Source organism: Hibiscus syriacus, unplaced genomic scaffold, assembly GCF_006381635.1.
Source record: "Hibiscus syriacus cultivar Baekdansim isolate YM2019G1 unplaced genomic scaffold, ASM638163v2 tig00116960_pilon, whole genome shotgun sequence".
NCBI classification, from domain to species: domain Eukaryota; kingdom Viridiplantae; phylum Streptophyta; class Magnoliopsida; order Malvales; family Malvaceae; genus Hibiscus; species Hibiscus syriacus.
This window is the reverse complement of record NW_024063486.1, coordinates 1,312,270-1,324,285: the sequence shown is the minus strand read 5'-3', so window position 1 is coordinate 1,324,285 and position 12,016 is coordinate 1,312,270. Positions and strand designations below refer to the sequence as shown.

The following is a 12,016-nucleotide window of genomic DNA, read 5'->3' as shown; positions in this document are numbered from 1 at the left end:
CTAAACTATCACTATAAATTGAAAAAAATATGTTATTACATATTATATGGTACATATATTATTTATATTTATAGTATGTATATTATATCATTATATATATATATATATATATATATATATTACATATTATTAAACCTATATTTATAATTCTTTTTTTTAATGATTAGGTACAATCCAACCAAGCCCTACTATGCCCAACAGTTAAGTCCAACGTATGGGAGGCCCACGTTGCAAGACCCTACCAGACATAGGGTTTCATCTTTCACCGCACGTTCTTGTCCATCGGATCAGATTGAAATCTGACGGTCAGATTGAAAGCACTTTAGGGCTCTTGGAGAGTCCTCGTTCTAGCAACAATAAGCAACCATCCACTTCCCAGAATTCTCGGCATCATCGTGGATAATCTCTTCTAGATATTTCGAGAAAGTCAAGCCAAAAACAGAAAAAATAACATTTCAGTCTAGATAGGACTCTAAAACGAACCGAAACAATGGGATTCCTAAGTTTATAAATCCAAGTGAAGTTAAAACAAAAATAGGTTAGATTGGAAGCAAACCACACTTTTAATCTAAAAACAAACGTCAATATACTAGGTATTTTTTTTACCTTTCTCGATTCGGCTTGCATGGTTGCATGTTTGGGTATTTATTTTATTTTTTTCCTTTCTTTTTTTTGATTTGAAAAACCCACTGTTGGAGAAGAGTCGATGATCAGAAGGGGGTTTGCGAAAGATCTTTTTAGATCTTGCTCTCCTCGAGGCTTTTCATTGAAAATGGTGGTGGGATTTGGAAAGAGGAGGATGAGAACTTTCCAAAGGCGTAAAAAACGCCCTAGTTCACCATCGATGAACGGTGGCCGGCGAGGCGGAGCACGGTCGGAATCTGGGTTTCCCCATGAACTCCGGTTGAATGTTCTTCATATGTTGAAGAACATTTCAGAGAAAAAAAATAAAAGGCTTTTGATCATTTTTTTGAGGGAAAGAAGAAAATGAAATTTGTTTATGCATGTTGAGCTTTATACTCGACCCGAGGACCCATTTGGAGACCCTAGGATCTGCGTGTTTTGCTAATGGGTATGGTCTAATTCTTTTATCCATACCTATAAATTTGCTTAGAAACTCATTTTGGTCATTTTACTCGATTTTACCGTTATTTATTTTGATTTGGACCTTCCTAATTTTATTTTTTTGTCTGGGAGAATTTTTTTTCCAAATTGTAATACCCACGTTTAGATGGGAAAGATTCTCAATTGAGGGTAATAGCTCATTACCAACCGTAATATTTTAAGGGTGTGTTTTGTTCACGGAATGTAAAATTACCAGTGGGAATAAAAGATTATCAGTGATAGGATTACTGGAAATGTTGTATTTTGTGTTTGGTTGGTTTAGCAGGAATGTAAGATTATCGTGTTTGGTTAAAGGAATAAAAGATTATTGGAATGTATATTTGACCAAATTATCCTTATTATATATTTGTATAATATTACAAATTGTAAAATATTTATATATCTTCTTTAAAAAATTAAATTCATAATATTTATATAATTTTTTTACAAAATTAAAAATATAAAAAATGTTTAATGAAAGGGTAAATTTTTTTAATCCGAACTTCATATAAAATTTTAATTATAGATTTTTTTTGTAAATCTAAAATAATTTAAGGATAAATTTATAATTTAACATTCGTAGAATTTTTATTATTCAATGACAAAATAAAGATATTTTTGAAAAAAAATAAAAATTTAAGGGCATTTTAGACCAAAACGTCAGTAATGTTACAATACCTAAGGAAAGGGAGGTGATAATATTCCCGATAATATACCCAAAAAATCTACTATTGATAATAAAACATTATCGAGAATGAAATTCCCGATCATCCCATAAAAATCCCACAACCTTGAACCAAACACCCATAAGGGTTCATTTGTGGGAATGTCATTGGTACATATTACATAGTTATTTATTTATTCTCGTACGTTTGGGCTAAAATACCATTTCTCCTCCGCTCCCTTGCTTTTATTTCCCCGTGACCTAGCTTCTCCGCGTGTGTTTGCGTTTGTTCCTTATCTTCTTCTTCCCGTCCAGGAAAAAAAAGTTCAGTTTTTTTCCAATCATTTCCTCCTGGTAAGATTTCTCCTCCACTCTCTTTCTTTTATTTCCCAGTAATGTTACTTATTTTTCATATCTTTTTGCTTTTGTTTATGTCAGAAAATCTTTTGATTCTTCTGTTAATGGTGCTTTTAATTGTTTTTGTTTTTTATTCTTAGTTTCCTGCTTTTGTTTTTTATTCTTAGTTTCCATATTTTTTGCTTTTGTTTCTGTTAAAGAAAACCTTTTAATGCTGCGTTTGATTGCTTTTGTTTTTGATTCTTAGGTTCCTGCTTTTGTGCTTTCGTTTCTGTCAAAGAAAATCTTTTGATTCTGTAGCTTCTGTTCTTGGAAACATTGAAAACACTAGCAGCAAGTCAGGTGAGTTATAAATACAAAAACACTCCCTTTATTGCATAAAATTGTGCTCAATATATCAGTAGATCTGCTGATACTTGAATTTAATTTAATTTTTCAGAAACGAAAAAGATAAAAAAATCATAAATACTGAGAACGTAGTTCATTTAGAAAGCTATATGCAGTTGGCATAGTGATTGTTTTGGTTACTTCTAAATTTATAATGTTTTTATAATGTCTAAGTCTAAATTTTTATATATTTGCAGTCAGCATCTATTTTAAGTTTTAATGAAATTTCTTAAGGTCTCTTTCAAATCCAAACAGATTTCTCTGATGCTGCCTATTCTAGTTTATGTTGGCTAAAACTGCATGTGTGATTCTGCTCTATTAAATGTAAAAGAAATTACAAGTGCCTGCTTTATTGAGATAGTGAATCAACTTATTTTCATCATAAATGCTGAAAAGCATGATGGTGATAATAGCTCCCTCTAGTTGTGCTCAGGAATTTACATTTCTAAGAGGCTGGATAGATTGGTAATAGTGTAAGAAATCTTAATATATGAATAAAAAGTAAAATCAAATAATTGCAAATAATGTCCTTAAAACTGCAAAGGTTTTCCTTTTCTGATAAATAAACTTTCCAGCACTGAAAATGACAAATTTAATTAGTGGTCTTGAGCTTTATCCTTAATTTGGCCAAAATCTGTCTTGAAGTTATAAGCTTAAATGATGGCAGAACAGTGTCAAGGTCTAAAACAGAAGTAATTTGGTAGTATTCCAGTCTTAGTGCGCACAAGTAGGCAATCCAGCGTTGCGTTTGAGTTTTGAAGGTAAAAGAGTTTAACAGACCAGTGGAAAGGTGAGGAAAGCATAATAGAGTGGAGAGTTAGCATACTTCAGAGAGCTTATACATGATTACTATTTAATACTATGCCTTAATTTGAAATATTATGAAATTAAAATGTGAAAGTTAAAAGAAGGATCACACCAATATCATTAATGTGGAGTATTCTACCATCTAACACAGATGTAAGAGAATCTAAAGAGTAATGTTTTGGGTGGATTTGCTAGACCCTATACTTTCCCTTTTGACATGGACTTCTAAAGTAGGGTAGAGCAGAACATTTATTATATTTTTATCAATTCGCCTTTACTCATAAAGTAGGTTAAAAAATGACTGGATGCCTTATGATCTAATTTTCAAATAATAATACTTAGTTTTCATATTTTTTTACTCCTAAAGTATGGTAGAGCAGAACATTATATTGTTGGAACATGAGATTAGATATCAATTGAATACTTGATAATAACATAAATTTTTTACTGCTCCGCTAATGACTTTGTTAAAGTAAATGAAAGATGGAAATCAATTATGCTATCTGGTATTAGACTAATTTCCAACTGTAAGAATACCATTAGCAAGGTGGTTTACAAATCTCTAGCCTAAGGATGTTGAAGAAATAGTTAAAATTGTCAAAGTTTAGTGACACTTTTATATTTCAAATACACCAATCTACTTCATAAGTCTACCATTAGTTGCTCTTAGATTTTCTTTAATTTTCTTAGCTTATGTTAAAATCTTGATTTCTCTTTTTAATTACTTCAGAATTGTTAAATTAGTTTTTATTTATTTTTATTGTTATGACAAACAATTGTTCTTGTTCAATATTATTATTTTCTAATATTAAAATGTTTGTTCATAAAAACAGTTATGGCTCGTTTACCAATGCGAAAGAAGACGCATATCACCACAATTCTTATTTTACAACTGCAAATGATGGAGATTGTGTTTCATATGCTTATGGTTATTTCACTTATTCTTAGAAAATATAAAAATAGACCTAAAATAAGTTATGCACATGAAAGACTTCATAAACATAATATTAGATCACTTAATTTACATAAAATTGTATTTGAAAGTGATAGACAAAGTGTTGATAATTGTCGAATGGATAGGAAAGCATTTCTCAAATTGTGTCATCTATTACAAAGTCAAGGTGGGTTAAAAGAGAGTCTATATATGTCTATAGAAGAAATGGTTGTTACTTTCCTTCATACTATATCCCATCATATTAAGAATAGAGTTCTAAAACGTCAAACAGTCAGATTTGGTGAAACAATTAGTAGAGTTCTTCATACAGTTTTAGCTTCAGTTTTGAAATTACATCTGATTCTTTTTAGAAAACCAGAACCGATACAAGAGAATTCAACAGATAATAGATGGAAATGGTTTAAGTTATTGTATCATAATTCTTAAATTATTTATAAGTTAATTAGTAAAATGTCATAGTAGGAGGAGAAGGACAAGGGATCGAAGAAGAATTGGGGATAGAGAGGTAAGGGTTAGGGATTGAAAGAGGAAATTGGGAATTAAAATTACCTGGCACGTGAGAGGCACGAGAAGATTTTAATTTCAGAAGCCATGCCGCTAGCCTAACTTGGAAGCCCATCTCCTACTGAAGATAACCGATTCAGTTAACAAGAACAACCACCTAGCTAAGATAGATTCTCTAGTACTATTGTAAACAAATAAAACCAGTACCTATAATGAGATTAGTAGGCATATTTTGAATGAAAATTTGATTTCTTCATCTCTTTCCCTTCTTCTTCCTATGTTCTTTTCTCTCTGCTTCTCTATTCTATCACAACCATAACAATTGGTATCCATAGCCATTTTTTCCTAGCAATCAATGTTGGGCATGCCAAAGAAAAATCAAACCATGTCTGAAACACCTGACTTTGTTGCACTACAAAAACAACTTGAGGATTTAATGACCTTGGTCAAGCAATCTCAAGATGAAACTAAACCTCCTAAATAGTGGAAAAACCAGGAAAATCATATTACTTTATTGGAATCCAGATTGGCCATAAATCAGGGTTATGTGGAGGAACTCTTGAAGATTCTGACTGACAGAAATGGCAATCATGACCAGTCTGTTAATGACCAGGTACAGACTCCTAATACTTCTAAAACGAATGGAAAGAAACCTTTAAAGGTCATTGTGATTAATGATAAGTCCAAGTTTACTTATAAACCTGATGAAACTGGGTTCTAAAGTCTAAACCGGATTATTTACATGCTCATATGACTAGTTTTAAACCTGGTAATCAAATAGGTTTACTCATCTGCAATTGGTTTTGGAAGTTTGGCAAGCTAACCAATTATTTGCCAAGTTGTTCAAATGTTTCTTTGGACAGACTCAAGTTGAGTATTTGGGATATATTATTTCAGTTGCAGGAGTAGCTACTTATCCTAACAAGATGAAAGCAATGAGGAATTGGCCTGTACCTAAATCCTTAAAATCTCTGTGTGGGTTTTTAGGTTTAACACGCTACTACAGAAGATTTATAAAATATTATGGAACTATTAGCAAACATTTGACATAAATGCTTAAAAAAGACAGTTTTAAATGGAACCCTGAAGCCTTGAATGCTTTTGAAGATCTAAAACAAACTATGTGTGATGCCCCTGTTTTAGCTCTACCAGATTTTGGTAAGAATTTTTATTCGGAAACAGATGCCAGTTCTGGAGGTATAGGTGCTGTAATTTCTCAATAGGGCAGACCTATAGCCTATTTTAGTAAAGCTCTAAGTCCTAGACATTTTGCCCTTTCTGTATATGAAAGAGAGTATTTTGCTATTTTATTAGCAGTCTCTAAGTGGAAACATTATTTGGGGAGTAATTTTTTTTCATTAAGACAGACTATGAACCCTTGAAGTATCTCTTAAAGCAAAAATTAACTACCACATTCAAAAGAAAGGATTGACTAAACTATTGGGGCTAGACTACACTACTCAATACAGAAAATACAAATCAAATGTAGTAACAGATGCTTTATCTAGGTAGTGAGAAGATCAAGATCAGTGTCTTGCTATGAGAACTACTTTATTAATACCTAGCTGGGTTCAGGAAGTAGAGGACATTTATAAGGAGGATACACTGGCTATTGAATGGATTTCAATCTTGATTGTTAATTCCAATGTTGACCCTAGATGGAAATATTGAAAGTGTATCCTTAGATTTAAAGACAGGGTTTATATTGGTATTGTTGGGTCTCTTAAACTACATATTCTTCAAACTTTGCATGATTCACCTCATGGAGGTCATTTAGGAACCCATACCACTTATCACAGGATTAGATATTATTTCTATTGGCCTAGACTTAAGGCTATTGTGGCAACTTATGTAAGATCCTGTGAAGTTTGTTAACAAACTAAAGTGGATCATATAGCAAAACCAAGCCTGTTATAGCCCCTTCCTATTCCTTAACAAGCTTGGGAGATAATTACAATGGACTTTATAGAGGGTATACCTACATCATTAAGAAAAAATTGTATTCTGGTGGTGGTAGACAAGTTTACTAAATACAACCATTTTCTGGCACTGTCTAACCCTTATTCTGCAGTTGATGTAGATAAGCTATATTTGGATAATGTCTATAAGCTAATGAAACAATTGGGAACTAAAACCCTATTTAGTACTGCCTACCATCAAAAAACAGATGTACAAACAGAGAGGGTCAATCAGTGTCTCGAACAGTATCTAAGAGGCCCATGTTTTTTAACCAAAATAGTGGGTAAAATGGTTGCCTCATGTTGAGTGGTGGTATAATACCACCTACCACACCTCCCTAAAACTCACACCTTTTCAGGTTCTATATGGCTACAAACCTCCTACAATGGTATGGAACACAGAATCACAAGTACAAACTATAAGTGAGTTGATGCGCAGCAGAGAAAAAATTAGACTAGTTAAACAACAGTTAGAAAATGCTAGCAATCGCATGAAACAACAAACATACAAGAAAAGATCATAGAGAGTTTTTGAAGTAGGGGATGTAGCTTACCTCAAATTGCAACCTTACCGACAAACTTCCCTCGCCTTGCGCAAAAATCTAAAATTAACAGCCATGTATTATGGTTCTTACAAGATTGCAGAAAGAATTAGAGAAGTTGCATATCGTCTAGACTTATTAGCGACATCACGAATGCACCCAGCTTTTCATGTGAGTCTCTTGAAGAAACATATTGGTGAATCGGCAAAATCCACAACAGATTCTCCTATAGTGGATACAGACGGTCAGTTCAGAATCGAGCCTTCTAAGATTTTGGGCAAAAGAATTGTTAATCGACATAACAAACTAGTAACTCAATTGCTCGCTCGATGGACTAACATGGATGAAACGAATGATACCTAGGAAGATTTCTCTGTTCTCATAGGTCAATTTCCCACATTTGATCCTTGGGGACAAGGATCGTCTCAAGGGGCAAGTATTGTCACAGTAGAAGGAGAAGGGCAAGGGATCGAAGAAGAATTTGAGAATAGAGAGGCAAGGGTTAGAGATTGAAAGGAAATTGGGAATTAAAATTACCTGGCACATGAGAGGCACGAGAAGATTTTAATTTCAAACCATGCTGCTAGCCCAACTTGGAAGCCCATCTCCTAATGAAGATAACTGATTCAGTTAGCAATGACAACCACATGGCCAAGATAGATTCTCTAGTACTATTGTAAACAAATAAAACCAGTACCGGTAATGAGATCAGTAGGCATATTTTGAATGAAAGTTTAATTTCTTCATCTCTTTCTCTTCTTCTTCTTCCTACGTTGTTTTCTCTCTGCTTCTCTATTCTCTCGCAACCATAACATAAAATTTAAAACATAAATGGATACTAATAATGTAATGTAAATTTATTTTAAGAATATAGGGATGTTTAGGTGCTTTAGGTGGAACGTATATTAAGGTCAATGTTGCTTCAATCGATAAACCTAGGTACATAACAAGAAAAATGAAATTGTGAAAAATGTACTTGGTGTTTGCACACCAAACATGCAATGCATTTATATTTTACTTGGGTGGGAAGGTTTTGTAACTAAAGGTAGAATACTCAAAGATGTCATTAGTAGAAGAAATGGTTTAAATGTTCCACAAGGTAGATGCTTAGGTCATTAATATATATATATATATAAAAGAATGTAAAGTTCTTACAAGTTTTGTATATTAATTTACTTTTAAATTAAAATAATATATGGTGTTACTACTTATGTGATGCTGGATACACGAATGGAGAGGGATTTTTTGCACCATATAGAGGTCAAAGATACCACTTGAATGATTGGAGAGAATGACACCAACCTACCACCCCTCAAGAATATTTCAACATGAAATATTCTCAAGCTAGGAATTGCATTGAGAGATGTTTTGGCATATTGAAAGCGAGATGGGTAATTTTAAGGGAAAATCATTTTATCCAATGAAAACACAATGTAGACTTATTTTCACTTATTGTCTTCTCCATAATTTCATAAGATCTGATATGCCAATTGATCCTATTGAATCTGACTATACTGGAGATAGTAGGCATGTTGAAGAGTTTAATGAGGTAGAAATGATCAGACATTGTGAGCCAAGCACTTCTTGGAGTGAGTGGAGAGACAAATTAGCACAAGATATGTTTACTAGTTGGTTGACGTCACGTAGTTTAGGATAGATTTTATTTTATGTTATGTATGGAATGTCACTCGTATTTTATCTAATGTTAGTGGTCATTAATTTCATGTATTTGACTTCTTTATATTTTATGACATTAACTTTATTAAATTTTTTGTATTTCTCTTCTTTAAAATTGAAATTGCCTTTGTTATGGACATTCATTACTTGAATGTCATTCACTACATTTAATTTAGTTTATGTTACTATTTTAAATTTCATTTATGATTATTATTGGCAATGATGACTTGTTTTATGTTATACATTTTTTATATACATCTTATATTGTTTCGAAGTGTAATATGTCAACATCAAATATAGAATCTCAAAGGGGGAAACGAACAGCTGGAAAGGTTAAGTTTATACTTACTAAAAGGGCGTGGATTAAACAGGAGGATGCTGCATTTGTTGAATGCTTACACATTTTGGCAGAAGACTCACATTGGACAGCTGATAATGAAACATTTAGAGCAGGTTATCTATTTCATCTTGAAAAAATGTTAGAAATCAAGCTTCCGACATCAAAAATTAGGGCCCATACACATATTGAATCTAGAGTGAAGTTACTGAAAAGAAAATACAATGCTTTATCAGAAATGCTTAATATTAGAAGTGGATTTGGTTGGAATGAAAGTTTAACTGCACCAAAGGATGTGTTTGATGATTGGGTTAAGAGTAACTATTTTAATTGAATTTATCTTCTTTCTGTGGTCTTTGCTATCTACATATATAATTATAAATTTATTAAATATAAGATTTTATTATTATCTTGTAGAGTCATCCAACTGCTGCTAGATTGAGAAACAAGTCATTTCCATTTTTTGACGACTTTATTCAAATATTTGGAAAAGAAATAGCAACAGGAACAACAACTGATGCAGTGGAAGATCTTGATGTAGAAGACAATGCATTTATAGATGCATTAGTTGCAGAAGAGAGAGTAAGAGATTCTGAATCAAGAGAGGATGTTGGTGCTTCAACTTACCAAACATCTGATGTTGCTGCCTCTACCCCTGCAATGAAAAAAGTAGCTAGCAAGAAAAGTTCTCGAAGTGATGATGGGTTATCCGATCTTGTACAGGAGATAAGTAAGTTTGGTGCTGCATACTGAGAAACTGCCTAAGAAATTAAGGATATTATTGCATTATTCAAAAAGGAGGTAGAAGGAAATGATCGAAGAATGTCGATTTTCATATAAATCATGAAAATTGAAGGCCTCTTCAATGATGAAATGCTTACTGCAGGAGAGTATGCTAGCAAAGATTCGTACAAGGTAGATTTTTCTTTTCTTTGCCAAAAGAATTCAAAAAATATTATGTGATTAAGCAATTACTTGAATGCCATCACTTTTGACCATCCTTTTGACTTTGGTCCTTCTATAAATATGTCGATCTCTTTTTGATTTTGACTTTAGAATATAGTCCCAACTTTTTTGTCTAGCTTTACCAAAGCTTGACTTGGACAATTTTTGTGTATATAATATAACCAACGTATAGGCTTAAGTTTAGAATGTCATGGCCATTATCTTTTGTAAGTCTGAACATTGTTGTTGCTTTTGATGGTTAATGTTCTACTTATTTTTGTTTTGTAAACTAAACAAAGAATGTAAGCTTATAAACATTATATGGGGGAAAATTTATGTAACATGGATAGTTCATATGTTTAGAAGATTTTATAGAAGTATTTGATGCATATTTTATGTTGAATGTCCGACAGATTTCGATGAAATATAGAATGTGCATGTACAAAAGTTATGATATCTTTTCACATCTCTTCTCTTTCAGTTTTCAATTTTGCTTTTCATTCTACTGTTGCATGCTGTCTACTAGTGTTCTCTGTCAGTCTATCTTATTTGAAATTGTTATCTGAAGGCTAAATTTGTTGTTTCCCAGTGTTCCTCATAATTGTTGCATCCTAATTTATTTTAGTGGGTATCAAGAATACCACAGGTTTTGTATTCATCTAGCCCTGTGTGCAAAAGAAAAAACATATCCTTGTAGAGTTGGCACTGGTACATTAGTGGCACTGGCATTATTATGCAACATATATACATACATTTACATATATATATATATATATATATGATGAGCTCAAAACACCCTAAGGTAATGCGAGTAAAACAAAGTATTTTTCGGCCCGGTTGCTTACCGGTAGCTTCTCTCATTTTCTTAACCTCTCAACTATCACAACAACTCGTTCTGGACTAAGATCTTCCTGCATTGTTAAACATTGCAATGCACAAATTAGAATTCCAGTAGGTTATCAATTGAGCATGCCTAATTATGGCAAGCTGAAAAGAGTTCCCAGGAAACCAACATAATAATTATACGTATATCCTTCAGATCCATTGGAGTAATCTGCTACTACGATCATCGAAGCATTTACACATCTCTGTAGAAAGCGTTCAACGTGATACTTAATCTTCAAGTAACAATAGATACATGGGAAAAGAAGTAAGCCTGATGCAAGCACATTTTCTCATACTGAGTATTCTTGAACATTTCTATGTTATATTTACTTTATACTAATTTGATCATATATGCTATTATAATACATATCATGTTAAGATTATTATTTATGTAGTTAACAGATAACTTAGCATGCAAACATCTTTACAATTAATGTGCATTGTTATTTAAGTATGTTAAGCATGTTAGAATAGTCTTGCATTCATATTAAGCATGATTCATTACATTAATGAAATGGCAGCATATTTATCATTCATTTGATTAGCTCATATGCGTTCATTTTAGCTCTTAGACCTTATACATTAGTTTATATATATTATATGATGATATATTTAGCTCATGTCATGCATTCATAGCTTATAAGACCATGATCATGCACGACAGCAAGGTAATTAGCTCATACAAACTCAATGTAATTGAATTACCTTGTTTTCTTTGCACATGTAGGTACATTGGAGCATGACACACATTGGGACGACTTGGTGAAGAATTTCGAAGCCATATGTAGCTCACAATCAGCTCACAAACATCATGGCAGCTCGTGGAACACTAAGGAAATCTCAACTCAACTGGAGGAGCTCAACGTTAGCTAATCTCAGCTAGTTGGACTATTT

General features: G+C 32.6%; 1 protein-coding gene across 3 annotated transcripts; it reads left to right on the top strand.

The window, feature by feature from the left end:
- The first annotated feature begins 2,004 nt into the window (after positions 1-2,004).
- Positions 2,005-11,986, top strand: LOC120189895. 3 transcript variants are annotated; one of them, XR_005522569.1, is made up of 6 exons: positions 2,005-2,122; positions 2,373-2,467; positions 9,256-9,408; positions 9,710-10,207; positions 11,277-11,387; positions 11,850-11,986. XR_005522569.1 is itself a non-coding variant. In XM_039193039.1 (4 exons), exons 3-4 carry the CDS (start codon positions 9,331-9,333, stop codon positions 10,043-10,045), a joined length of 414 nt encoding a protein of 137 aa, XP_039048970.1. In that variant the 5' UTR covers positions 2,005-2,122; positions 2,373-2,467; positions 9,256-9,330; the 3' UTR covers positions 10,046-10,559. The 3 variants fall into 3 exon arrangements, 1 of the variants encoding a protein (XP_039048970.1); XR_005522570.1 differs by lacking the exon at positions 11,277-11,387; XM_039193039.1 differs by lacking the exons at positions 11,277-11,387; positions 11,850-11,986 and having other exon boundaries at positions 9,710-10,559.
- Positions 11,987-12,016: the final 30 nt, after the last annotated feature.

Excerpts from the sequence above, each read along its gene's own strand:
- LOC120189895 (XM_039193039.1), top strand. The coding sequence starts at position 9,331 with ATGCTGCATTTGTTGAATGCTTACACATTTTGGCAGAAGACTCACATT. Across the intron at positions 9,409-9,709 it reads TAATGAAACATTTAGAGCAG|AGTCATCCAACTGCTGCTAG; the intron begins GTTATCTATTTC and ends ATTATCTTGTAG.